Source organism: Haliotis asinina, chromosome 4 (assembly GCF_037392515.1).
Source record: "Haliotis asinina isolate JCU_RB_2024 chromosome 4, JCU_Hal_asi_v2, whole genome shotgun sequence".
In the NCBI taxonomy this organism is placed as follows: domain Eukaryota; kingdom Metazoa; phylum Mollusca; class Gastropoda; order Lepetellida; family Haliotidae; genus Haliotis; species Haliotis asinina.
In genome coordinates, this window is record NC_090283.1 from 41,852,198 (window position 1) to 41,879,882 (window position 27,685).

General features: G+C 42.5%; 1 protein-coding gene across 4 annotated transcripts; it reads left to right on the plus strand.

The window, feature by feature from the left end:
- The first annotated feature begins 2,365 nt into the window (after window positions 1–2,365).
- On the plus strand, window positions 2,366–27,685 carry LOC137281574 (sucrase-isomaltase, intestinal-like). Of its 4 annotated transcripts, none has more exons than XM_067812887.1 (25): window positions 2,366–2,494; window positions 7,107–7,254; window positions 7,462–7,545; window positions 8,242–8,458; window positions 9,063–9,223; window positions 10,095–10,263; window positions 10,492–10,588; window positions 11,034–11,152; window positions 11,816–11,941; window positions 12,530–12,661; window positions 13,739–13,876; window positions 14,639–14,758; window positions 17,290–17,374; window positions 17,937–18,066; window positions 18,879–19,015; window positions 19,940–19,974; window positions 20,330–20,461; window positions 20,901–21,049; window positions 21,729–21,813; window positions 22,080–22,136; window positions 22,568–22,692; window positions 23,061–23,149; window positions 23,867–23,916; window positions 25,999–26,157; window positions 26,935–27,685. In XM_067812887.1, exons 2-25 carry the CDS (start codon window positions 7,115–7,117, stop codon window positions 26,995–26,997), a joined length of 2,799 nt encoding a protein of 932 aa, XP_067668988.1. In that variant the 5' UTR covers window positions 2,366–2,494; window positions 7,107–7,114; the 3' UTR covers window positions 26,998–27,685. The 4 variants fall into 4 exon arrangements, with proteins under 4 accessions (XP_067668988.1, XP_067668986.1, XP_067668987.1 ...); XM_067812886.1 differs by lacking the exon at window positions 2,366–2,494 and adding an exon at window positions 2,511–2,556; XM_067812888.1 differs by lacking the exon at window positions 2,366–2,494 and adding an exon at window positions 6,191–6,349.

A 27,685-nucleotide genomic window follows, 5' to 3' on the forward strand; every position in this document is an offset into this window, starting at 1 on the left:
ATCATGGGACGATAAATTTAGTGTAAATTGCAAATTCGGCATCACTCTCTTCTAAGAAAAAATATTGCTATTGTTTTTTTTTCTAGTGAGTGAGTGAGTGAGTTTGGTTTTACGCCGCTTTTAGCAATATTCTAACAATATCACGGCGGGGGATACCAGAAAATGGACCTCACACATTGTACCCATGTGGGGAATCGAACCCGAGTCTTCGGAGGGACGAACGAACGCTTTAACCACTAAGCTATCCCACCGCCCCGTTTTGGGGGGTTTTCTTTCTTTTTTTTGTCTAGAATGATATCAACCGAATTCTCGTTTGGTTCTTGACTTTTGTGGCGCCCACGGATTCGCAATTGACAGCGTAGGTATAGATTCATCACCTAAAATGAAATCTTTTCACTTGATAATATTTCCATCTTGATCTTTTATGATAACACACAAAAACATTTGGATATTGAACCATCTGCCAGTGGTAGAAAATGTTAGGAATGAAAATAAATGCACGTGTTAATATTTTGTCTTATAATCCTAAACAGTTTATTACCCTTTTTGTATGCATTTTGAAACTTCATGAAAAGCAGACAACCTGCTTATATTTGTAGTGAACATGACTGTAATATTTAGACATTTTATAGGATTGCTTATGTGAATCATTTTTCACACACGCTCTAAGCACGATCTAGTGCACGTTGTCTGTCTGTGGTTAATCCTTTGAGAAAGGATGTTGTTTTTACACAAGTACTTTACGACAGGGTTTGATCGGTATACAACAGTAAATCTACACATATAAACACTACCTTTTGAGAAATCCAGTGAGCAAAACAAAAGGAATTAATCAATCAGCGTGTTATCAGTTAACCCTATGATCGATGTTTGTTTTTGTATCTTAGCTGATAATTCCCGCTCTTATATGTATTTGACTTAACGTTGGAGAAGAGTGTTCAAATTCCTTCCTCCGCGGGTTTTACATTTGCTACCAAGACCTCGAAATCGTCTTTTGTTCATTACGCAAATAAATGCCCCAAAAAGGTGACTATGCTTGTCGTAAGAGGCAGCTAACGGGATCCGGTGGTCAGGCTCGTTGACTTGGTCGACAGATTTCATCGGTGCCTCACTGCACTGATCGATGCTCAAGCTATTCATCACTGGACTGACTGTTCCAAACACGATGATTTAGAGACGGCCGCTTTATAGCTGGAACATTGCTGACTGTGGCATAACACTAAACTCACGCACTCACATAAACATACACTGGGTATGAGAGTATACTACTGAGTGAGTAAGTGAGTTTAGTTTTACGCCTCACTCAGCAATATTCCAGCTATGTAGCGGGGGTCTGTGAATAATCGACCAGACAATCCACTGATCAACAGCATGCGCATCGATCTACACAATGGGAAGCCGATGACATGTGTCAGTGGGAAATAGCATTTACACGTCTAACGCAAAAGAGATTGTGCATTAGACAATCAAAACTATGAATGAACCGTTAAAAAAATAAATAGTACATTTTCGGCAAGAGAACTTTAGTCGTGTTCGAAACTACGTGGAAAAAAACACACCAAAACCGTTGTATTTCTATTCCCGTGAGCACTTTGGGTACTGGGAGTACCCGATCCCACATAGCATGCACTAGGTCAGAAGAGGGATCAAGTAATTGTTTATGTATGCGAACTCTAAGTAGGTTGTGGTCGGTAATCCATCTCTACGGCCATAATGTCAACAATCTCAAGATGTGTCAAACACATTTATAACCCTCTCCAACTGAGGTCGTATGTGATCAAAAACTACACTAATTCACTTTTATGTGTATAGTTATGTTCCTCTTCACATGGTGAAGATATTTTCAAACAGATTAAAAAAACCCCAAAAACAACAAACAAAAAAACAAAAACTGACAACGCTTCAAGGATACATGCGTCAACCAAGTCAGTGAGAATGGTCACCCAATCCCGTTAGTCGCCTCTTACGTCAAGCCGGATCCTGATACATGACAAAAGGAGCACGTGACATACATGTTGTAGAACAGCGTACTGATTGAGACTCATATTATTGTCGTCAAATCCAATATGTGTATCTCCTACTAAAGCAGACCTCCTGCCTGCTGCGGATCGAGGAGATACCACAGCTTTCTTCATGCCAACGTGAATATACCAAACTGTGACGCATTGGTCGGCTTTCTACACACAACACGAACGTATTAAATGCAGCAAATATAATTAAAATCATCCACATTTTTCCATATCATTTGGCACATGGGTAACAGCTGCAGATACAATGTATCTTACAGCAGTATTGCATAAATATAGATGTACACCGCCACTCCCATAGCAGAAGCTAAAGGGCCGAGTGTCAAGCCATGTTTACCGACAAACACGCTGGGTTTGGGAGTAAGTGCACTGTCTCGCACCGCTATATCACGCAGGCTACAAAACGGAGTTAGAAAGGTATTCCGTCCGGTCTCTTCACCCCCGATAAATACAGCCGTTATACCAAGGTAAGTGACTAATCTGATACAACTAGTTGGTCTGTGTTCATAGGAGGCAGATTAACACTCAGGTACGTGACTAGTCTGACAACCGTTGTTTTTATTACAATTTAATTACACATTCCATGCATTTAGCTATAACGACAGTAAGGCTGCTTTTCAGGGCATTATCATTTGTAGGAGCCCTCGGTCTTGTCAGCTGCCTCCCTTCGCAGTTAAAGAAAGACCTCAGGCTTCTGCAAATACCAGAAAGGACACAGGACGACTGTTTGATCACCACATCGCTACAACATACATAGTTATGTTCACCATTCAGATATGATTACACGATGCCATTTAGAAAGTGGTCAAATGCAACATATGTCATATTTGGGATTTCACTTTCTTAGTAAAGTACAAATTCTAGTACTTTTTTCGGTTGAGTCCCATCCGGGATTCGAACCCGCACCCTCAGAGTCAGGCACCTAATCGCCAGCACACAAAGTCAGCCGCCTAGCCCGCTCAGCCACTGCGACTTCCGACAGTGGAATTTGTACTTTACTAAGAAAGTGAAATCCCAAATATGACATATGTTGCACCATTCAGATATGCAAGCCATCAAACACGACAGGTTTTCACAATGTTCTAATGTCACGATAACACATCGAATGTGTAGAGAACTGACACATGTCAATCTCTGATATATCACTTTGATATATAATATCACTTGTTTATACTATGCTACGTTAAGCTCTCCTTATTATCCCATAACTGGCACATGAAAATCTCCAATATATCATTGCGATATCTAATGACACATGTTTATACTATGCTACAATAAACTGTCCTATTATTTCATAACTGGCACATGTCAAAATCCAATATATCACTGTGATTTATTAGTATTAGCTCATGTCACTCTAGTTATGAATATGGAGTGTCATTCCAACACGGAAAACCAATTTTGAGGCTAAACATGAACTTTATTTCACTCTATGAAATTTCAAGTAAAATAATAGTTCTTCAACCAAGCAGATTACACAATGCCTTAATGAAGTGAAATCCCAAATATGACATTGCCAACCACTTTGGAGCCATGCCCATTTCAGCTTGTCAGAAGGGTACACAAAATATGTGATTTAGTCCACCAGTTGTCCGCACACAGTGGCTGAGTGGGTTAGATCGTTGACTCCAAGGGGGCAAATCCAAATCCCCGTATGGGACTCAACCCCAAAATGTACAAGAATCTGTAATTTACTACGAGAGCGCAATCCCAAGTGTTACATTCAATCACGCGATTCAGAAGGACCGTTCCACCACACACACCTCTCGGTGGATTGTTAACAAATGCATGCATACTTTCAGAAAAGGAGTTAAACTAAACTAAATTAAATTAAACGAAACAACTGGCATTTAAAAGCAAATATTTTTGGAGCGAGGTTTGCGCGATAATTATCTCTTCCATCAGGTGATAGGTCAGTCACATTCAGTCACATGAACGTAAGACTGATGTTGACGTCACGAATTCTTGATGTGACTTTAACACTGACGGATTAATTCCACTTTCCTGAGAAAACCCCTTGGAAATTTCCATGCATGAATCATCTCTGAAGTGCTGTGTGGTCAGTTTGACCGGTCAACACCGTAACGCTTTAAGGGTATAAGTTCGATAGTTTATTAGCACGCCCATTCAAAAATCAAAATAAAAAAGTGACACACCCTAGTGACAAATCCTAGTGACAAATCCTAGTGACACATCCTAGTGATAAATCCTAGTGACGAATCGGAGAAATGAGCGAATGGACTATGGATCTGATCAGTGTTGTAACTGGCTCGTGTTGATATTCTTCATACAAGTTTTTCTTAGTTGTTATTTAGACACCTCTGTTGTTGCAGTTCAATTATGGGCTAGTTGATCAATTGTGAGAAAACAATGTTGACCTCCTGTCGGTCATGAAAATATATCACGATCCGCTATCACTGTGACTAAAGTTGTTGGGAGATCCGAGCTTGTGGACTGAATGCATGCACGTACGCACGTACGCACGTGCATGCATTCACTCTGGATCCGGATCTGCATTTAGAACTGGACGCATCCACGTCGCATGCGCATACAACCACGGACTCAGAGACACTCACTCGGGACCGAGACCTGTACTAAAGAAGACTAGACGTGCTGATATGAGAACTCTCTTTTGTCATAGCAACATCCATTCATCTTGTCGATTGTCATCAAGTCGAAGATTTATTTTACCCACGTAATACGTATTTGAAGCATAAAAATGTGGCACAGGTGCGCGGAAACCTGTTTCTCACTTGCTGGCACCACGAGTGCTAGGTATACGATCCCCATGTCTTTCTTCAGGCACGTCGTCTCTGTACACACACAACCTCCACGTCAACGGCCTTGACACAGATAACTAGAGCCACTTCACCCGTATAAAAAATGAGCGACTGTAAATAATGTCGATCTCACTGCTTGACAAGACTGAGATAACTGTATGCATGTCAGCAAAGCTATGCTGACTCACCTACATCTGAGTAATACACTATTAACTGAATCTACACTTGTGTTTGCATATTTCTAAGTATTTTCAATAACACATGTTTACTCTTTCCCCTAATCGCACATAATGTACCCGTCGTATTTCGACTTTCAGATACGGAACAGTAAATATTGCGTTATAACTGTCAATTCGTCGTTAGCGCATATAACACATTTTCCTCTAATATCACATGCTATTTTAATCTCGTTTAAGTGTCACATAATGATAGAAGTTATAGACAAAAGGACATGCAAATTACATGAAATATAACACAGCCAAAGCGGTACTCAGGGGCACTCACTCAGTTAGTCACGGTTCATGACACAATATGATCTCTATCGTATCTTTGTGCAAGTTTCGGTTTAAAATAAGATATAGTAAATAGTTAAAATGAGACACAATATTCGGGTTTTTTTTTACAAAAACAAAAGTCGTCAAACACATGCTGTTGCCTGTAGACGCTAAGATTAATGGCGACATTAAACCCTAAGTTTGGACACTGTATATTATACTGGTCTACTGTATGCACATTTCGTGTTGGTGTTTTCATTGTGACGCAGCTAGGCTCAAGGACAGAGTATGAAAGACATTTTCCACTGCACTTGAGCTTTGTTGAACTGAAAAGCGAAAATAAGGCTTTTGATTTGAGTCATCCATAGCAGAAGGGCGAATGTGGAATCTTGTACTTTGTCCTCGAAGTTTTGAATTTTAATATTTTTAAAGCTATTTTAATATTTTTAAAGCTATGCACGTTGTGAGCTATCTCAAACGTCCTGACATCTTCGAGTTACTAACAGTTGGAGTCAAGTGATTTAGTGTTTTTTTCTTTCTGTTTTTATAGTGTGTAATTATCTGTTTACATTGAACAGAAATCAAATCAAATCGCAACCGGGCACAGTTTGTCAACGACACAAAAGTAAATTCCTTCAAATAATACACAATATATTACAAAGAACAATCATATGGTTTCGTGTGTGGTGTAACATATATTTTCTTTATTTGTTGGAGCCAAGTTCGAGATACTGTGATCCGACTGTACGTCAGTGAGTATGATGACTGTGTACCGCGTTTCACAATATCCTAGCAATGGCATAGCTAATGGCGCAATGCTCATGTACGGCGAGAGATATATTTTGTCGTGACGAACTAACTCTGAAACTAGGTTACGCCACTGACTTCTATATTTGAAGTTAAGTCTCTCGAGATGAGTAATGTCTCCCGCCACCTTAACACAAATGCGGTTGTAACGGTGCTCTCCGAACACACAACCACCCCTAGGTGAAATGACATTACTACAACCGTGAGGTGAGGTTGGACAATAAGGAGGCTGAGAGTCCAGGTGATTTTGTATTTGCGTGTGTGTTTCATTGTGATTGTCCGAGGAAATACAATGCTGCAGTTTAATATGGATCCCTGAATCCTTCAGTACTTATTCATGTTATTAAGCACTAACTCCCCCACTTCCAAGATGCCTTCCAACATCTTGTGACAAGGGGCAAAAGGGGATCGATCGACGGCCTTATGTTTTTCGGGCAGACGCTTTATTCACTTCACCACGGGTGTGTATCAACCCCAATCTGAACATACAGATCCGACGTATATCTGACCCAAATACATTTAAAGTATGTGTGACATGACTGGTCTTGCAACTGGTCTTTCTTGGTGGAATATTACAAATGACTTTTCTTGTATATTACTGTTGGGATTGTACAACTAGTCTTTCTTGTATATTACTGATGGGATTTCACAACTTGTCTTTTTTGATGGAATATTGCAAATGACCTTTCTTATATATTACTGATGGGATTGCACATCTGAGCCTTTTTTGTATATCACTGATGGGATTGCATAACTGGTCTTCCTTATATATTACAGATGGAATTGTACAACTGCTCTTACTTTTATATAACTGTTCTTTCTTGCATATTGCTAATGAACTCATACAGTTGTTTTTTCCTATATTTTACCGATGGAAATGTATCACTGGTCTTCCTTGTAAATTGCTGATGGAATTGTATGGCTGGTCGTTTTTGAGTACAAATGATACTTCTCCATATCTAACTACAACCTCAACTTTTCACTGTTTTATATTTCAGACTGAGATATGACTGCCGATGCTGTTACTGGGAGTTCCACGGCCAAGAGGAAAATTGCCTTTGCCTTTTTCTTGATTGTGTGTTTGGCTATCTCGCTGACTGTGGGGCTCGTCTTGCATTTCAACAAGGAAAAGGAAAATTCACCAGTGTGCGTGCATTACAGTAGTGTGTTTCGCGGTGTTTCCAGTATATACACTCCCTCCCCGTATCCGTCCTATTTCGACCCCCTACTCTCTCTCTCTCTCTCCCCCCTTCTCTCTCTCTCTCTCTCTCTCTCTCTGTCTATCTCTCTCATTAACTCCTTAAAATATTTCGGGAAAGATGACTTCCACAATGTGTGTATTTCGCTGTTTAGTTCCAGCTTAGGCGAGCGCTCTGATGTCATCGTTGATTGTCACCCAGAGTCTGACGGTACAGAGGAGAAGTGCAAGGACAGGGGGTATGTAGAATGGAGCTGTACAACTAGAAGGTGGTATGTAGCTAAGAGAAGCGCAAGGAAGGGAGGTATGTAGAATGGAGATGTACAACTAGAAGGTGGTATGTAGACTTGAGAAGTGCAAGGAAGGGAGGTAGATAGATGTACATGTATGCAGAATGGAGATGTACAACTAGAAAGTGGTATGTAGACTGGAGAATTGCAAAGAACGGAGTATGAAGAAGGAAGCGCATTGAAAAGGCATGTAGAGGGTAGAATTGCAATGAAAGAGGATATGTAAAGAGAAGCAGTGCAAAGAAGGGTGGGTATATGTATGTTGAGAGAAGCGTAAAAACATGGGTATGTTGAGAGTAGAATTGCAATGAAACTGCTATGTAGAAGTAAATAAAAAGGAAAACTTGTTATGTACAGAGTAAGTGCGTGGAACAAGTGGTATGCAGAGAGAAGTGCAAAGGAAGGTGGGTATGAGGACATGAGAAAAATAGAATAGGGGGATATGCAGAGAGAAAATACTGAACAGGTACATCACTTTCTGAAACACACTAAACATATATGCGTTAGAAGATGACTGTTTTTACTATTTGTAGACGATGGGGCATATGGTGCTATATTATCAGTAAAATTGTAAAATTACTGAAGGAAATTTCATTCATTCATCTATAAACACACATAATCAAAATGAGCTCTGCTTTGGTACAGCTGCTTATGGTCTCCGGTATCTGACAAGGGCGCCCCCTGGTGTAAATTCCCCGCCGGATATGGCTACAGAATGGTGGGTGACGTGATGGACACACCAATGGGCATGCGCGTGGAACTGGAGCGCACATCGCATCCTCAGTATCTCACCCGCTCGGCGTCTTTCGATAATATATACCTCGACGTGGACTTCCACACCGACTCCCGCCTTAGATTAAGGGTATGTTGACGGTTTCGTCAGTGACACTTCTAATTAGTTATCAATGGCCGTGAACATCGTTAGCACGCATTGGTGACATACATATATACTAACGGAAAAAAGTAACTGTGCATAACATAAATTGCATAGTGAAACCGTCTTTGAAAGGTTATAAATATATACATGCAGTAAAGCTCTTTTCTGCCATGTAAACCAGCCATTTCAAAAGTAAACAGTGTAAAGCAACCATTTCAATTGTTAAGCTCGTAAACCAACCTTTTCAAGAGTACGTCCTGTAAACCAGCCATTTCAAGAGTGCACCGCGTAAACCAGCCATTTCAAGAGTACACCACGTAAAACTCCATTTAAAAAATACACCAAGTAAACCAACCCTTTTAAGAGTACACCACGTAAACCAACCTTTTCAAGAGTTCGTCCCGTGAACCACTCCGTTCAAGAGTGCACCACTTAAACCAACTGTTTCAAGAGTACACCACGTAAACCAACCATTTCAAGAGTACACCACGAAACCAACCATTTCGAGAGCTCACCACCTGCACCAAACATGTTAAAAGTACATCGCGTACTCCCATTATAAGTATTATGTACTTGTGATTTTCCCCAGTTCTATCCCAAGAACGACTCCAGATGGGAGATACCCGATAGCGTCCTGAACATAACGTCTCCCAGCAAGGCCAGCGAGACGACACGGCTGTACAATGTAACCATCGTGGATACTCCAGTGTTTGGCGTTATCATCACCCGGGTGTCCAACAACCAGACAATGTAGGTCAACCTGGGTTACACCACTAGGAAAAGTTCTTGACTGACTAAGGGCACTGTTTAGCTGACACAAGGCAATCATTTCTATTTAGACAAAAAACCCACCGAAATGCATCTATTTTCATAATCTACATCATGCCTAATACGTTATAGACGTATTGGAGAAGTAAGTTCTCATGGTGTAAGTCATTTTACCACCGTCGCAGATTTTATTTAAATAACTACCCTGAAAGGGTGATTAACCTATACATATCCTGTACACGTGTTTGTGTTGTTTGATTACGTGTCATACAAACGCTGTTATTTTCGCCCCATGAAGATCAGCGTTAGATCTGACCTTCAGTAACCCATTTTCGTCGCATGAAACGACTAACAGGATCGGGTGGTCAGGCTCTCTGACCTGACTGACTTATGTCATCGTATCGTAATTGCGTAGATCGATGCTCATGCTGTTGATCTCTAGATTGTCTGATATGTCTCGATTATTTACAGACCGCCATTAAGCTGAAATATTGCTGAGTGCGGCGTAAAACTAAACTCACTCAGTCCATGTTCTTTTCGCAACACGTCCCAACTTGATTCCATTTAAACTGAGGTATTAATGGCAAACACCCAGCGTTAACTGTGGGTATTTAAATGTCATTGTCACAGTTTCTATACACCCACAGGTTAATGAACATGTCTGCCGCACTACACAATGGAAATATCTTAATGTCAGGCATTGGGATAGCCTAAAGGGTAAAGCGTTCGTCCTTACGATGAGCACCTGGGTTCGACTTGCCATATGCGTGAGTTATATTTCTGGTGTTGCCTGCAGTGATGTTACTGGAGTGTTCCTAAATGCGGCGTAAAACCACTCTCACTCGCTCTTCAGATTCAACACCTCCCTGCCAGGGTTTATCTATTCCGACCAGTACCTGCAGCTGACTACGAGACTGGCGTCCAGCAACGTATACGGCTTCGGTGAACACAACCATCGCCAGCTCCGTCATGACCTGTCCTGGAAGACGTGGAGCATCTTCACCCGAGATGTGGCGCCTGTTGTAAGTCGGGTGGTCAGGCTCCCTGAGTTGGTTGACACATGCCATCGGTTCCCAGTTGCTTAATTATATGCTCAAGCTGATGATCACTGGATTGTTTGGTCTAGATTCGATCATGTACACATACCTGGAATATTGCCGAGTGCTGCGTAAAACTAAGCTCTATCACTCACTCGCTTGACTCGATATAATACATGCGTGTATTAATACAATGTAACAAGTTACTTCCAGGACGAGTGGAACCTGTACGGCGCTCACCCCACCTACATGAACGTGGAGGACGACGGTAGTGCCCACATGGTCTTCCTCAAGAACAGCAACGCCATGGGTGAGACACATTTTCAACCAGTGATAGATATGATTACGCCCTGCAAATAGAAGTCTTCTGAAGCCCTAAAGTGCTTCTGATATCAGGATATAAGTAGTTTGTACTGTGACATGTTTTGTTAATGAGACATCTCTACTGAGAAAAACGACGCATTCGTCATTATGATAAACACGATATACGTGTGGTAGTACCAAATATTAGTTTATGTTCAAAGAAAATAACATTTTGTCATGAAAAAATGTTCAGATGTGTTCGAAAAGAAGAATATATGCTCCATATATCCCCTATTACATCTACTTTTGCTAGTACTATCATGACTGATCCAACGTATGTGCTCATACTATCGATCACAGGTACAATTCCACATGTCGAAAACTGTATATCAGGTGGAATTACTTACCTATTCTTTGTTTAACAGTACAATGTCTGACTTCCTTATAAACAGAGGTGTTCCTGCAGCCATCTCCACATCCAGCCATCACTTTTAGAACCATCGGCGGCGTCCTCGACTTCTACATCTTCCTCGGGTCCTCCCCCGGGGAGGCGGTTCAACAGTACACGGCGGTAACTAAGCCTAAATGTGTTTTTAATCCGATTACACAAAACAGTCTCGTGAGTGAGTGAGTGAGTTTTATGCCGCACTCGGCAATATTTCGGCTATATGGCGGCGGTCAGTAAATATTCGAGTCTGGACCAGACAATCCAGTGATCAACATCATCAGCATCAATCTGCGCACTTGGGAACCGATGACATGCCAGCGCGTCTGACCACCCGATACCCGATCCAATTAGACACCATTTACGACAATCATGGACCTGAAGATACATTCCAATCGTCCTCACGGGTTGTCATCCAGAAAACACCAATTCAAATCTTCACAATCATCAGATGTGTGATTCGATCTCCGAATATTGCTTTTGAAATGTGTGAGTGAGTTTAGTGTTACACCACACTCTGTAATATTCCACAGGGAGGGGAGCGCGTGGCCTGTCTAGTGATTAAAACATCGCTCACCACTAACACCTAGGTTCGTTGAAGACCTACATGGTTACAATGTGTGACGCCCATTTCTTGCTTCCCCGGGCTTGATATTACTGGAATATAGCTACTAGAGGCGTACAACTAAATATGCTCAGTGTATGATGAGGCTGCATGGATTCACATAAGTGTTTCATTGTATATAACTGCTTGCTTCGCTGTACAATATGATGTTTCCATGTCCACAGGCTATCGGTAGACCTGTTATGCCCCCTTACTGGACGCTGGGCTTCCACCTCTGCCGCTGGGGCTACACCAACATCAGCGACCTGAGGATGGTCATCGACCGGAACAGGGAAATCGGGATACCATATGTGAGTGATCATAGTGATAACGATGATAACAACAACGACGATAACAATAATAATATATAAATGATAGAAGTAGTGCTGTTGTTGTTTCTATTGATAAAAACAATGTTTATATAAATGATCATCATTAATGGATTCGTGATAGTGATGCTACTGATAATGGGGTTGTTAAGGAATATTGGCGAATGCGGTGTAAAACTACCATTCGGATGATGAAGACATTGTGACCTCAACAGCTCTTGGTGTGTGTTCGCAAGTTTGCTGCTAAACATCGCACTCAGCAATATTCCAGCTATATGGCAGTCGCGTCTGGAACAGACAATTGAATGATCAACAGCATGAGCATCAATTGACGTTAATGGGATGTGATGACATGTGTCAACCAAATCAGCGAGTCTGACCACCAGATATCATTAGTCGCCTTTTACGACAAGCATGGGTTACTGAAGATCAATTCTAACCCTGATCTTCACGGGTATTACTGTGTAAAGTGGTTATTATTAGAAGGTATATCAACGTGAATGGTTTGATATCTGTTCGATCCATATGTGAAAATGTCACAAATTGCTTAAACAACCTGTGTTCCTACAGGACGCTCAGTGGGCCGACCTGGAATATATGTTTAACAAGTTCGTCTTCAGCTACAACCGCGAGACCTTCCCGGGACTCCCCGATCTTGTGCGTGACCTTCATGACCACGACCAGAAGTTTGTTGTCATCGTGGTGAGTAGTTGTGTGGAGGATGTGGGTGCACGTATCATGCTGGTGAGTTGTCGTGAGGAGAATGTGAGTGCACGTGTCGTCCAGATGAGTTGTCGTGTGGAGGTTGTCAGAGGACGTGTCATCGTGATGAATTGTTGCATGCAGGATGTGAGAGCACGTGTCACCGTGGTGAATAATATGGTTGATAATGTGGGGCACGTGTCATTGTTGTGAGTAGTCATGTGGTCAGTTGTCATGTTGAGGATGTGAGTGCACGTATCGTCCTGGTGAGTAATTGTGTGGAGGGTGTGAGTGCACGTATCGTCCTGGTGAGTAATGGTGTGGAGGGTGTGAGTGCACGTATCGTCCTGGTGAGTAATGGTGTGGAGGTTGCAAGTGCACCTACCGTCCTGGTGAGTAATTGTGTGGAGGTTGCGAGTGCACCTACCGCCCTGGTGAGTAATTGTGTGGAGGGTGTGAGTACGTGACATTGTTATGAGTATTCGTGTAGAGGTTGTGAGTGCACTTGTCTCTGAGGTGAGAAGTCGTGTTGAGCTTGTTGTGGGTGCACGCGTCATCATGATGAATAGTCATGTGGAGAAATGAGTGCACGTAGCGTCCTACTGGGTAATTGTGTCTAGTTTGTGAGTGCACGTGTAACCGTGATGAGCAGTCGTGTGGAGGATGTGAGTGCACGTGTCGTTGAGGTGAGTAGTCGTGTAGTTTGGCATGATTGGGAGTGGACGAGCAGTTGTGATGGGAATACGTGTAGATATTGTGAGCTCAAGTGTTGACGCAGTGAGTACACGTGTGGTAATGAGTAGGCTTGTGACCTTCCTGAGTGAAAGTTTTGTCTTTGTGAGTTGACAGGTGAAGATCTTGGTAAGAAATGTTTTTCAGTCACCCATGCTAGTCGTGAGTCGACTATAGGAATCTTGTGGTCAGGCTCGACGACTTGATCGACCCGTCATAGGATATCAACTGGGATACGACATGCGTCAACTAAGTCAGCGAGCCAGGCCACTAGGTCGCCGCTTACGACAAATATGGGTTGCTGAGTATCAACAGTTATTCTAATATCCTGCAATTGCAATACAGGATCCAGGTTTGGGCAACGACCCAAACATCAGCAGCCTCATAAAACACAACAGTCCAGGTTACGACGTATTCGACGATGGTTCCAGAGAGGGAGTGCTGGTGATGAATCCGAACAACTCCGGTCCCATCGTAGCCGAAGTAAGTGTTTGGAAAGGTCAATTACTTGTGGTTGAGAGCAACAATTGTCCCGATTTTGATCCCTATCTTTCTCGACAGGGATAGTCGAACACCCTTTCAGCCATGTTAGGTGAGGATAATGTTCAGGTTAGAGGGAGGTGAGTTGTGTTTTATGCCGCATTTACCAATGTTCCAGCAAAACCACTGCTTGCAAAAATACAGAAATGGCCTTTACATACTGCATCCATCTGACTCATAGAACCGTGACCTTCGTCGTGACGAGCAAACGGTTTCACAGCTGGGCGTACCACCCCGGTTGCACCCCTTTGACGCTACGAACGATTTCCTTAGCCCCGAAGCTGCATTGTGCGATGCAACCCTGGTCCAAATTACATTTTGTCGTGAGAGGCGACAATAATGGACCAGAATGCCATGTGTTTGTTTGTTGTTTGACGCTACTCCAGCTGCATGGCGTCGGTGCGACAATCCAGTGATCAACATCATGAGCATCCATATACGCAGTTGGGATACGGAGACTTGTGTCAACCAAGTCAGCGTGCTTGAGCATCCAATCCCCTTAGTTGCCACTTACGACAAACATGTAGCGCTGAAAAATCAATTCTAACCCGAATTTTCACTGATGTTACCAGTGACAGTTGCTGGTACGTCAACCTGAGATGAGGAGGGACGATGTTCACAATAGCAACCACAAATCTCTCCTGTCTGGTCATTATTTACCGACCTTAGTAATACCTGGTGAACACTTGTGTGAGGTTGTTTCAGGTGTGGCCAGGCACTACCGGGTACCCCGATTTCACAAACCCGGCTACAGAGGCTTGGTGGGAGAAGTGGGCGCGGTATTTCCATGACAACGAGAGTATCGAGTTTGATTCCCTCTGGATCGTGAGTAATTTAGTTCATAACAGGGTCAGTGACCTTACTTGACCTTCAGATGTGTCCTACCTACCGAATGATAGCTCAAGAAGGTAGATACATACAGATATTTGTAATGCTTCATATAAGGAAATTACAAAGTTACTCGTTCACTCGTTCACTCCTTCAAGTGGTAATTATTTGTTTGATCTCTATATGTTCTGGGAGTATAAGTCATCTTCTCAAAGAAAGTATGTTGGAAGCGACCAGTACATTGTTTTGCGCCGGTTTTGCACTGGTCGCGGCGCAAAACGGTTTTGCTAAACGGTTGACTATAGACGTCAACCATTACTCCACGTGTGTTGGTTTTGTCGTATTTCTTTCCGTTGAGACTCGTTGAAGGTAAAGACTTCAAAGAGACCATCCAAAGATCTGATCATATCAACATAGATACTGCCCACGTAGTAGGTACTATGTAGGGCCATCGTCCTGACACAGATCATAAAGAAATCTCTTGTATCCTCAAAGAAAACTCCTGTTCCTCAAAACAATGGTAGCTCTACGATAGACGTAAGTCTATGTTAAAGTATGGGGGTTACGAACAACTTAGCGCTACGATAGTCGTAAGTCTATGTTAAAGTATGGGGGTTACGAACAACTTAGCGCTACGATAGTCGTAAGTCTATGTTAAAGTATGGGGGTTACGAACAACTTAGCGCTACGATAGTCGTAAGTCTATGTTAAAGTATGGGAGTTGCGAACAACTTAGCGCTACGATAGTCGTAAGTCTATGTTAAAGTATGGGGGGTACGAACAACTTAGCGCTACGACAGTCGTAAGTCTATGTTAAAGTATGGGGGTTACGAACAACTTAGCGCTACGATAGTCGTAAGTCTATGTTAAAGTATTGGAGTTACGAACAACTTAGGACTTACGATCACGTTAAGAAACGGGGTAATGGACAGCGTTCCACAAATTAAACGATCGTAGCCTACGAAAAGCCAGATTTATAACTTCTTTATTGTGGAAAAAACAAAGGTGGGGGGTGGGTGGGTTGGTATGCTTGCTTCTTCATCAGGTGAATAGTGGGAGTACCAAGCGGGGTATATATACCGAGGCGCTGCAAAGAAAACATGTTTACCAACGTTGAAGACTAAAGGGTATAATACAGACTTGAGGCCAGCAATGTACTGAAACGGTAAGGTAATTGGCTTCATGGACTATAGCACAATTATACGAAGAGGCCAGTGATACACTAAGACAACATCAGGGGGCCAGTGATGCACTAACATAACATGGCAATGATGGGGTAAAGAATGCAATGATGCTGAAAAGACAACATGAGGAGGCCAGTGATACGCTAAACGTGCATGGTGATCATGGTGTTGTCTCTGTATGTCTCGGGCTTCCTGAAGCTTCATTTGGCGTCAGTTGTTGTTGGTGGTGGATAAGATAAGATAAGGGCAGGGCAGGGCATTGATGTAGAGCTCATTTCCACGCAATGCATGCTGAATGCGTTTGAGCGTCCCCTCATCAACGGATGTCTTTCTTTCATGAATTAGTTTAACAAATCAGCTCCCTGGGGTATATACAACTCATGTTAAGCACCGCTGTCACACCGACACATCGTTAGAAGGTACACATTTGCTGCTGAGTGAGCTGGGTCGACACAGTACTTTGTTCAGTGACAATGCACGTTAGATCGATTCCAGTCTCTTCTCTCTGGGTCCATCGGAGGTGACGTTGGGCCCACAGCAGACGTTGACGTTGATGAAACGGCGTCAATATTGGCCCACGATATGGACGTCGAGAATGGAGATTGGCAGCCCGCAACCAATTACGAATGGTATGTAAGGACAGTCGACCTCTAAACATCTCAGTCCTGGTTCGTGTAGCCGGCAATCTGTCACGTAGGTGACGTGGGACGATTTGGCGGTCTTCTGCTCGTGACGTCACACGTGGACGTCCCTACCTTAGGCGATCAGAAGTGGTGCCAGTTTCTTGTAGACGACCTCGCAAGTAATACACAGTACGATGGCTGCATCCATTGCTCTTGCGATGTCAATAACTGATCTTCCCGCTTGCAACATGCCAACAGCGCGTTCACATTGCACATTTGACAATCGTGACATTTAAAGTACCATTAGAACTGTGGTTTAAGAGTGTTTATGTCAATTCTTGAGGCCAATGCAAACACGTGCCAATGAAGAAAACTTCGAGGCGAAAATAACGTGATCGACCGAACGTGCAAAACCTGATTTGGCACTAACGTCATTTGCACGACGAATAGATGGGTTTGAATGGGTTTTGTTAACGTTTTCCATGAGTCGAAAGATAGGTATCCCATTTCGGATACATAGATGTATCATCCATCATAGAAACATTATTCATCATTTTTAAAAATTACATTTTGTGAAGTTTCTTTTTTGACTCAGTATATGTCTGGAACGAGGAGTCTGCAAGTGTTTGTGTGTCCACCATCTGATCTCCTACCTTTAGATGAGTCGGTTACTTGAATTATGATTGTGCCCTGGAGACTGATATGCCCATGTCTTCTTCAGGACATGAACGAACCTGCAAGTTTTGTCCCCGGATCTGTAGACGGCTGTGAGAACAACAAGTGGAACTACCCGCCATACACCCCAAGTAAGTGGTACAACCCGCCACACACCTCAAGGTAAATAGACCACCGGCCATACACCGCAAGTAAGTGGTACAACCCGCCACATACCGCAAGGTAAATAGACCACCGGCCATACACCGCAAGTAAGTGGTACAACCCGCCACATACCGCAAGGTAAATAGACCACCGGCCATACACCCCAAGTAAGTGGTACAACCCGCCACATACCGCAAGGTAAATAGACCACCGGCCATACACCCCATGTAAGTGGTACAACCCGCCATACACCCCATGTAAGTAGGACATTTCGCCATACATCTGAGTAGAACAACCCGCCATACACCACAAGTAAGTTGAGCAACCCTCCATATATCTCAAGTAAGTGGAAAACCCCAGAATGCATCCCAAGAAAGAGGACCAACCCGCCATTCATTCCAAATAAGAGGAACAACGCGTCATACTCCCCATATAGATGAAAGAAGTCGTCTAGCAGCACCCAAAAATATTAGGGCGAATGGCGATGTTAGCAATTGTGTATGACGTATTATTTGTTCTCGGTGACACGGTAATAATGTGCCATTCCAGATATCCTGGGTCGAGGGGAGGACGGACGCATGTATGACAAGACTCTCTGTATGGATGCCATACAACATCTCGGCAGCCACTACGACGTACACAGTTTGTATGCCCACACACAGGCCATACAGACATACAAGTGAGTACACGGGACATACATACATACATACATACATACATACATACATACATACATACATACATACATACATACATACATACATACATACATACATACATACATACATACATACATACATACATACATACATACATACATACATACATACATACATACATACATACATACATCCATCCATACATACATACATATACATGAGTTCACAGGGCACGCCAATATACAGAGATATAAACACAGAGGCTGGCGTTATACATAATCAGACTGAGTGTGAATGAGTTTAGTTTTACGTCCCTCTAGCTATAATCCAGCAATATCACGGCAAGGGAAACCAGAAATGGACTTCACGTAACGAGACTGACGGTCAGTACTATGTTCCAAACACTAATAATTCATCCAGGCTTATGTGACCGGATATGTAAGGTCTTCCTACAATGTAACCCATGAAGGATCAGGGGTAGAATAGGCCTTCAGCAACGCATGCTTGCCATTAAAGATAACTATGCTTGTCGTAAGAGGCGATTAACGGGATCGGGTGGTCAGGCTCGCTGACTTCGTTGTCACATGTCATCAGTTCCCAAATGCGCAGATCGATGCTGATGTTTTTGATCACTGGGTTATCTGGTCCACACTCGATTATTTACAGACCGCAGCCATATAGCTCGAACATTGCTATATGGCGTAAAACGAAACTCACTCGCTCGCTCACTCGTACAATGTAGATTCGATGTAGATGCAAACAGCTCACAGTCTAAACATCCGTAACCGTCAAGTACGTCCGTCCTCCAGTACGTGTGTGATGTTTCCTGCAGTGCTCTGAAGAACATATTCCCCGGCAAGCGGCCTTGGACGATGACCCGTTCATCCTATGCGGGGACAGGGAAGTATGCTACAAAGTGGATGGGGGACAACCAGTCTCGCTGGGAACAGATGAAGTGGTCCATTGTGGGTACGTCACAACCCAACAAGTCGCAACCCAATATTTCAATCTGTGAAATATGTCGGGATACACATACGTACTGGGGATTTAAACTCGCTGGTGGTAAGTCACAGGTTGACATATCCGTGACCAGTCGAATGACAGAGGTTTAAGTATTTAATGGTAACTCAAATGCTACCAGTTCAAGCGGGTAGCCGTGAGTTATGGGATGGTATGGGCTGTACATCATCGGTTGTTTCATTAACGATCTGTTATACGTGACATTGATGAACTAGTCGCACGTCGCAAATATAACCACCAACGATCTGTTATACGTGACATTGATGAACTAGTCGCACGTCGCAAATATAACCACCAACGATCTGTTATACGTGACATTGATGAACTAGTCGCACGTCGCAAATATAACCACCAACGATCTGTTATACGTGAAATCGGAGAGGTTGCCTCGGCATCAAAGATTTAAATATCAACGATGTATTTATTAAACTTGACACCAGACAGTGTGTGATTGAGTTGAGCTTTACGCCGCACTCAGCAATATTCCAGCTATGTGGGGGCGGTCTGTAAATAATCGAGTCTGGACCAGACAGTCCAGTGGTCAGTGGTCAACAGCATCAGCATCGATCTGAACAAATGGGATGCGCTGACATGTGTCAATCAAATCAACAAGTCTGACCACCATATACCAAAAGTCGCTTCCTACGACAAGCATGGGCTGCTGAATACCAGTTCTAACCCGAATCTTCACGGGTCCACTTTAGATAGGCTGGTTGTACATCACAAGCTGATTCAGCCCTAACTTGTAGGATGAAACGTACCGATGTTTACAGTATTAGATGTACGTAATTGATGGGCACACTCCCCATCCTTTCTCTGCCAGTCCTTACCAGTACCGGATTCTTGTACTTGATGCCCTGTTATGATTTTCAGGAATCCTAGAGTTCGGTCTTTTCGGGTTTTCCTTGGTAAGTACCTTTGGTTTGAACTTTCATGTCTTCTTCCATACGTTCACACGTTTACCTGTTCAACGTAAAAGATACCTAGTCAACGTTTTCGATTCCCCACATTGGTACAGTGTGTGAGGTCCATTTCTGGTGTCCCTGTCGAGATATTGTGAAATATTGCTTTAAACCATACTCACTCATTCACTAACGTCGATGTTCTGGCGTCTGAAGTGACCTTCGGGATGGGCGTTTTGCACGGACGCCGGAGAGGCCTATACCAACTTATTTACTCACCGCAGCAAGTGACATGAATAAGTATCAGGAATCCGGCCATTCAGATTTTCTCCACGTGAGTTATCTCCCCTTGATTTTACAGAACGGCGCCGACATCTGCGGGTTTTGGTACGAGGCGGAGTACGAGATGTGCGTCAGGTGGCATCAGCTGGGCGCTTTCTACCCATTCGCCCGCAACCACAACGCTCTGGGGGACGCTCCTGACTTCTTCAAGGTGGGTATTGGTCAGGGACTGTCTTCCTGTATTCCTTCCAGAAGATTCAGGAACATAGGTATTGCGAGACATTGTCAAGATTTCGTGTATTTTTTAAAATGTTTAAGAAACATGAAATAGTCTGTAAAACTTCATTTTTAATTTACTTTTGAAAAATTTGGTCATGTTGGTGTCAATCGGTGTTGAGATGATAATAATGGATGTTTGGAGAGTACATCAACTTTCTTATGACCATAGTTATCGGACATGTATTCTGTAGGTGTCGCGTTTTTCTACATTTTTGTGATGATGTGATAGACACAAAACGGTCGATTACACAGGTGTTCTGTCCTCGTGAGACACACATAATTATGTACATCACGGGACAAAGCTAATATTTTGCGTCAAGATTTGCTCAACGACAAATTATGACAGACTGGAATGGTTCTCTGTTCTCCAGCCACAAGACCCCGCTGCCTGGGACGCCCGATTCGTCCGTCTTGCCAAAGAGGCACTTATCACCCGCTACAAGCTGCTACCCTACCTGTACACCCTCATGCACAATGCGCATGCGCGGGGAGACACTGTCATGAGGCCCCTCCTTTTCGAGTGAGTGGTTATTGCTGAGCGCGGCGCAAAACTAAACTCACTCACTCTCTCGAGTGAGTGGTGGTATCCCTAGTTTATTCCTGTTTACAGATTTTAGACATGGTCACGATCCACAAAGCGTTCGTAATGTTATGACTTGTAACTGAACATATTATCTTACGAATGTCGTAGCGCTATGGACGTTTTATGGATCATGAACCAGATACTCATATGTGATTGTTGCACTGCCACTATCGTAACGCCAAGACTTGAAATTACGACAACCGTAGCGCTGAAACGGACGCCTACAGATGAATATTGTAACTACCCGCGCCAGTACGAAAGGATTTCAACTACCATGGGTCCGCTTATGAAAGCTGTCGTATAGGTAATGCCTTAACATTGACTTACGACTGTCCATGTCCAAAGAGCAGCGGGTCCCTGACATACTTTTATACTTGCCTGCCTAGACAACTGGACGGTGAAGGCGCTCCTAATTTCGCTTCAAAGATCTATGAATCATTGAAAAATGAATATCTGCAATGACACAGTGTGGCAAAGTAAGTATAAATGTAACACGTTTTATTCATTCAAACTCACTCACTTAGACAGGTTCCCTAACGACCCTGTCTGTCTGAGTGTTGTATTTGCCACAGGTTTCCTAACGACCCTGTCTGTCTGAGTGTTGTATTTGCCACAGGTTCCCTAACGACCCTGTCTGTCTGAGTGTTGATGAACAATTCCTGCTGGGACCTGCACTGCTGGTGTCTCCAGTCCTAAACAAGGTGACTTCATGTAACGCCAACCTGTCCTGTACCTGATCAATTAACCAATAACATATACAGTGTACACTGAAAATAGTGCTCTCTGACTTTCTGTAGAGACCAGGTAACATTTCAGTTATATTCACCTAAAAACGAAATATTAGCCATGATCCTGCTAAAACACACATTTGTTTCCCGCGATTGTTTAAGCATATTTTAGAAAAATACCCAAACGCAATATGTTTTCAAAGCATATAATAGAGAAAGCTGACTTGTCATTTCTCCAGGGGCAGACAACCGTGAAAGCATATTTCCCAGAAGGCCGTTGGTATGACTACTTCCAGGTGAGTCAGCATATCTTCTGGTGACCTTTTGTCATCTGACAACTTCCTGACAACTTTCTATAAAATGTGTGCTGATGCGCGATCTCCTCCAGCTGCAGTCACTCAACCATATGGGTACCTGAAACGTCCCTGTGTGTCCGTCATCGTTCCGTCCCTTTTCGTTCATTTCCGTAAGCTTTTGAGCATGGAATATGCCAATATTCCCAAACTGGTATACCGTCGAAACCATTATCCCACGTTCAGGCTTCTCGAACACGTAGGTCTTGTACACATGTGCCTTGGGATGGTCGCTTACTCATTGAGCGTTCGCTGTTCCATTGTTGAAGTATGTTCATTATAATGGTAACGGTACAAGTTGGTTGAAGATTAAAGTATGCATGCCCTCCCGGGAAAGGGGTTTAATGCTGCATCCCTATTGTTGCATGTAAAAGGGTGAAACGGTTGCGGTAAACAAGGATTACCTTGACCTTGACACGCCTTTGGAGAAGTTCAACCTTCACGTCAGGGGTGGTCACGTGATTCCATGGCAGGTGCCGGCTAACACAACTAACTCAAGGTAGGTAGGTCTTCAGGACCAGCTCGCCGGATTATAGCAACAAATGTGTCGGGATGCATGTTTTAGATATAAATAAACAAAGTGAGCGAACAGAGAGTAACAGATATACATAGGTACAGATTACAAGACAATTACAGAGCGTTATATCTGCAGCAAATAGATAACTTTTTTGCAGTGCTGAAATATACAAGCTATCAAAAAGGGTGCAACGCAAAGCGAAGAAATGGTCGATAGGTTGTACACATATGGCGCGCAAACAAGCACATTTGGGCAGACAGGCGTGAATAACTGAATGCTTAGGATAACCTGCATCACTGTCTTATCTACCAATTTATTTGTGCTGTTCGTAACTTCATTCTGTATTGTAGTCGAAAGAACAAGATGGGTGCCATTGTTGCCCTGGATAAAGAGGGTCGAGCAGAGGGCGAGCTGTTCTGGGATGATGGGGAATCAATAGGTGAGGTCATTGTTGTCTGATACTGAAGCAATAGGTGAGGTCATCGTGGGATGATCGGGAAGCAATAGGTGAGGCCATTATGGGATGATCGGGAAGTGAGTGAGTTTGATTTTACGCCGCTTTTAGGAATATTCCGGGATTCTAATACCATTTGATCATGTTTCTCAGCCAATCAAATGACAGAACATAATGACTTTTGGGTTAATGAATTTAGGTTAATCGCAGAACGTCAGAAATGTCCAAATTGTTGTATATATAAGCTGTCTATACCACTTCGAAAAAAATAACAGGCATCCGGCTGGTAGGAGCATACTATATATCATCATCAGTGCGAATCTAGGATTCAAACGCGAAAATTCCGCGTCACCGAGACAGAACTCTGCACAGTGAATTATGCCACAATCCGTACTCATTTTGCCCGTGCGGGAAATGAAATCCTGGGGGCTACATTTCGAAGCTCTCATGGCGCTAAGATAGTCGTAAGTTAATGTTAATTAATTAATGTCGTAGCGTCGAAAGTGGATTTAATCACTGGGCTATACCGATTGTCCTGATACTTCAGGGACATACTTTGTAAGGTCTCTCACTCCAAGTTTAACTTGTAGTACCGACCATGCTATAAATTGTCTACATTACGTGAGTACGTCTAAACAAAGATTTTATGAAACACTTCGTGATCAGGATCCATGCAACCAGACCATGTATTTACTTTTCCAGATACCTACGAAACAGACCAGTATTTATTGATCAAGTTCCGCATGCCCAAGGTAAGCTCTGCATTTAACAATAATATTATTTGTCAGCGGATCTGAGATAGAACATAAAATCTCTGCTCATGGATACGGAGTCATAAGTGTATAGCTGGGCACTGTGAATGAGTGAGTGAGAATCGAACCCGGGTGTTTGGCGTGGTGTTCACCACTGGACTACCCCAACACTCTGCACTGTGAGTGACATGGAGAGCCAAATGAGTTTTCGAACACAGTACAATGACATCAACAGCTTGGAAATACATCTACCGAGGACCATTAACAATTCAAAGAAACATAATTTGCGAAGCTCCAATAAAATCTCGGAGCTGGACATCTTTGCTGACAACTTGGAACGTAATTCACACATAACTCGATCAGGTGACGGTATCATATATATATACTATTCAGAAAAAGTAGGGCAACCTGAACTTTGAAGTCTGGTAGAAAGAAAACCCATTGAGGAACGTGACAATGACATTCATCATTTCACGTTATCGCCACACGCAAACACAATGCATGAGAAGCACGTGCACAACGTGGGAGCCTCATTCACGGGCATGGGGTGTCATTATGAATCTTGGCGTTTTTCAGGTAGGTGGATAAATCACTGCAGGCCATTTTTCCGATAATTTTCTTGCATCTGTGCATGGTCAGGGTTTTCAGGGTGACATCACACACTACTTACTGAAAATTGTAAACCTGAAACTTTCATGTCATACTCCAGTCACCTAACAAGGGGGATAACTGAACGAACAGCTTTGCCTTGACTGAAATCCATGAGGTGATGCAATCTCAAAACACCCATTATTGTATCAGCACTGATTCAATCCCATATATCTCCCAGTTTCGACAATCGTGCATTGAAAGTACAGTTCCCCTACTTTTTTTAGGAGTATAGAACAATGTGAACATATGATGTCGCTTGGAAACATTGTATAAGTATTACTTTGAATAATTTAGACATTCTATTTTTGTTATATCTGTATTTTTTTTATTAAACGGGCATCACATTTCTAGCATGTTTTCAAAACAAAAAGAGTCTTTGCTTGATGGCTTAATCCATTGTTCACGGCAGAAAACTTTGATAACTCATTAAAATAGCTGAACATCAAGAGTACATTTTTATTTATGCTATATACCATCTATTGGCGCTGTATATTTTCTTACATTTGTGATAGTTCAACTTCAATCAACAACCTCTACATCAAGTAAATCCTACGTCTGGCCAGTCTTTGTTGAACTATGCCACCGCCTGACTCATCAACAAAATAGTTCTGGGTTAGAACTGATTTTGAGAAACTTATGATTATCGAGCAACTTAAAGTACTGTCGGAATTCATTTGGTGTAGTTAATATGTGAAAGTGTGAACTATCTGTTCGTTCGGCCTAACTATAGTCTGAGTGGTAGGGGAAGAGTGAACGTAGAAAAAGGATTTTACTGAGGTGAGAGTACTGCAGAAATGAGCAATGCTGGTTCTTTTTTTCTTTATTGTTTGTTTGTTTTTTCCAAAGAGATTTATTTAGATCGTACCATGACTTTATGTAAAATAGAGTGCGAAGGAGGCACACAGGACATCTATTTATTTTAAGGCATTTAATAAGATGGCTAAATTAAGCTTTCCAATGGACTCATGTGTCCGTAGGTAGCACGTGCATTTGATGCCAGTTGAGTCGACAGACCTTCGGCATACCTGGCTGAGAGACCTAAGTGCCATCTACAGTTTGATGCCAGTTAGGCCGATGTGGATTATTTCGACATATGCTATTTGCAATTGTGTAAAATTTAGGGATACAGAGTAGCAGCAAAAAACAGGTTTTTTCCTATTCCCAACGGTACTTTTAGGGTAGTAACTGATAGTCTCGTTGATTTGATTCGTATTGATTCATTTGATTCTCTCAGAGTGATGCTAATTATAATATTCACCAGACTGTCTGGTCCAGATTCTTTTCTGTCTTGCATAATCTTAAGTGCGGTAACTATTGTCAATTAAGATTTACCCAAAACACATTGTATTCGAGTCAACAGTAGGACTGAACTATTTAGCTTTGAGTATGTGTTTGAGTCCAGACTCAATCCAAGCCTGTTTGTTTCTGCAGTACGGTGAGCTACACGTGGTTCAGACAGGGTCTGTGTCAGTGTTCCCGCCGCCTCCGCCGTTAGACCAGCTGGACATCTACGGCCTCCAGACCATTCCACTGTCCGTCAGTCTGGACGGGCACGTGGTGCCCGTCGACAACATACGGCAGTCCTACGCGGTGAGTCCCACGCAAGTTATTTATACTACCCATATAGTAAACTATGAGGGTAAATGTTAGTATGTTGCTAGTTTTAATTAAGCCAGATCAAATATAAACAAAAAAGCATGGTCATCAATATCCCTCGCCACAGCGTTCTGTTTCTATTTGGTTCCTGTTGTTTTCTAAATGTCACCACGACATTCGTGTCCAAAAAACACATACATTTGGTTTCACTATCAGTAATGATTACTGAGAAAAACTGTTTCCATTGGGGACAACAAGCACTGTCAAGAACTGCATGGCAGGGGCTTTAACTCTGTAAGTAACTCCATCAAGGTATTTATGACCTGAAAATACATACTGCATACAAGGGCCATAAATCTGTAACAAATTGTAGCACCGTTTCCGTGTTCGACACGCATGAAGGCATTTATGTCTGGAAAACACACACCAAATTTAGTGCTGTAACGGTTTTGAAAAAATCTGGTTCCAACATCTGGAGCGGAAGGAGCTCTAAAGGGAGCTAAATATAAACTGCACGAAGGTAATGTGTACACTAATGGATGGTTTTGGCTGGAAACGGACCAAAAACGACATGGTATTTTGATTTATTTGATCACAAATACACAATATTTTATTAACTTCTGGAATCAACTTTGTCACTACAAATTTTAAAGTTAATACTGGTTGGCATAACATGGCATACAAAATAAATCAAGACATTGGTAAACAGTTTGCAACTATAACCTCATTCTCAGATGATACAGGAATTTGATCCACAATGTCTATCCACAGATTACTTCGTTACTGAACCTGAACATGACCCTCACTGGCAACCACACTATCACGTGGACGTAGCAGCCAGTCATATAGACGAGTGATTCACTTCCGGCAAACGTCAGCCAATCAGTGATGTCCTCATTATCGGAAGCGCCTGATGTGTAACGCCAGATCTCAAAGCTGTTTTCAGCGTTCTTTCAGGCAGTGATTCATGCCTCGCCTGTACTGAAAAAAATGGAATGCTAACATGCATTACTGAAGTGATCTATCACAGATATACTCTTAGGATAAGAAACTTCTCATGGTGTGTTTGAGTTTATTTACCATACCATTCTTACACAAACCAGTCCTTGCTGAATCCCAACATGTGGAGACATGGTATTCATCATTGATTGGTTTGTGTAAAAACGCGTTCCTAAATTCATATTGTTCGAATGTTAAGTTTCTTTTTTTGAAGAGTATATATGTATCTGATACAACTTTATGCAACAAGACATTGGTTGACGGATGTACGTATAGATGTTGATTATATTGTGATATTCTGTGAGGTATAAATTGACCTGTAAAAGATCTGTTTATGTCCAACCGATCAAACCTCTCCACGGCGTCAAAATGCTTATACAGGCATAAACTCATGTTTGGAATAACACACTTGTTTTGTTAAGTATACGTTTAACTGAGCCAGGGATGTGGAACGCATGAATGTAATTTGGTTTATACATTCCTTTGTAACATATTTCAATAAACTAGTTTTACACAAAGAAAA

Coding starts and splice junctions, on each gene's coding strand:
- LOC137281574 (XM_067812885.1), top strand. CDS start 7,115: ATGACTGCCGATGCTGTTACTGGGAGTTCCACGGCCAAGAGGAAAATT. Junction 10,264..10,491: donor CCCGAGATGTGGCGCCTGTT/GTAAGTCGGGTG, acceptor AGTTACTTCCAG/GACGAGTGGAACCTGTACGG. Junction 26,158..26,934: donor ACATACGGCAGTCCTACGCG/GTGAGTCCCACG, acceptor GTCTATCCACAG/ATTACTTCGTTACTGAACCT.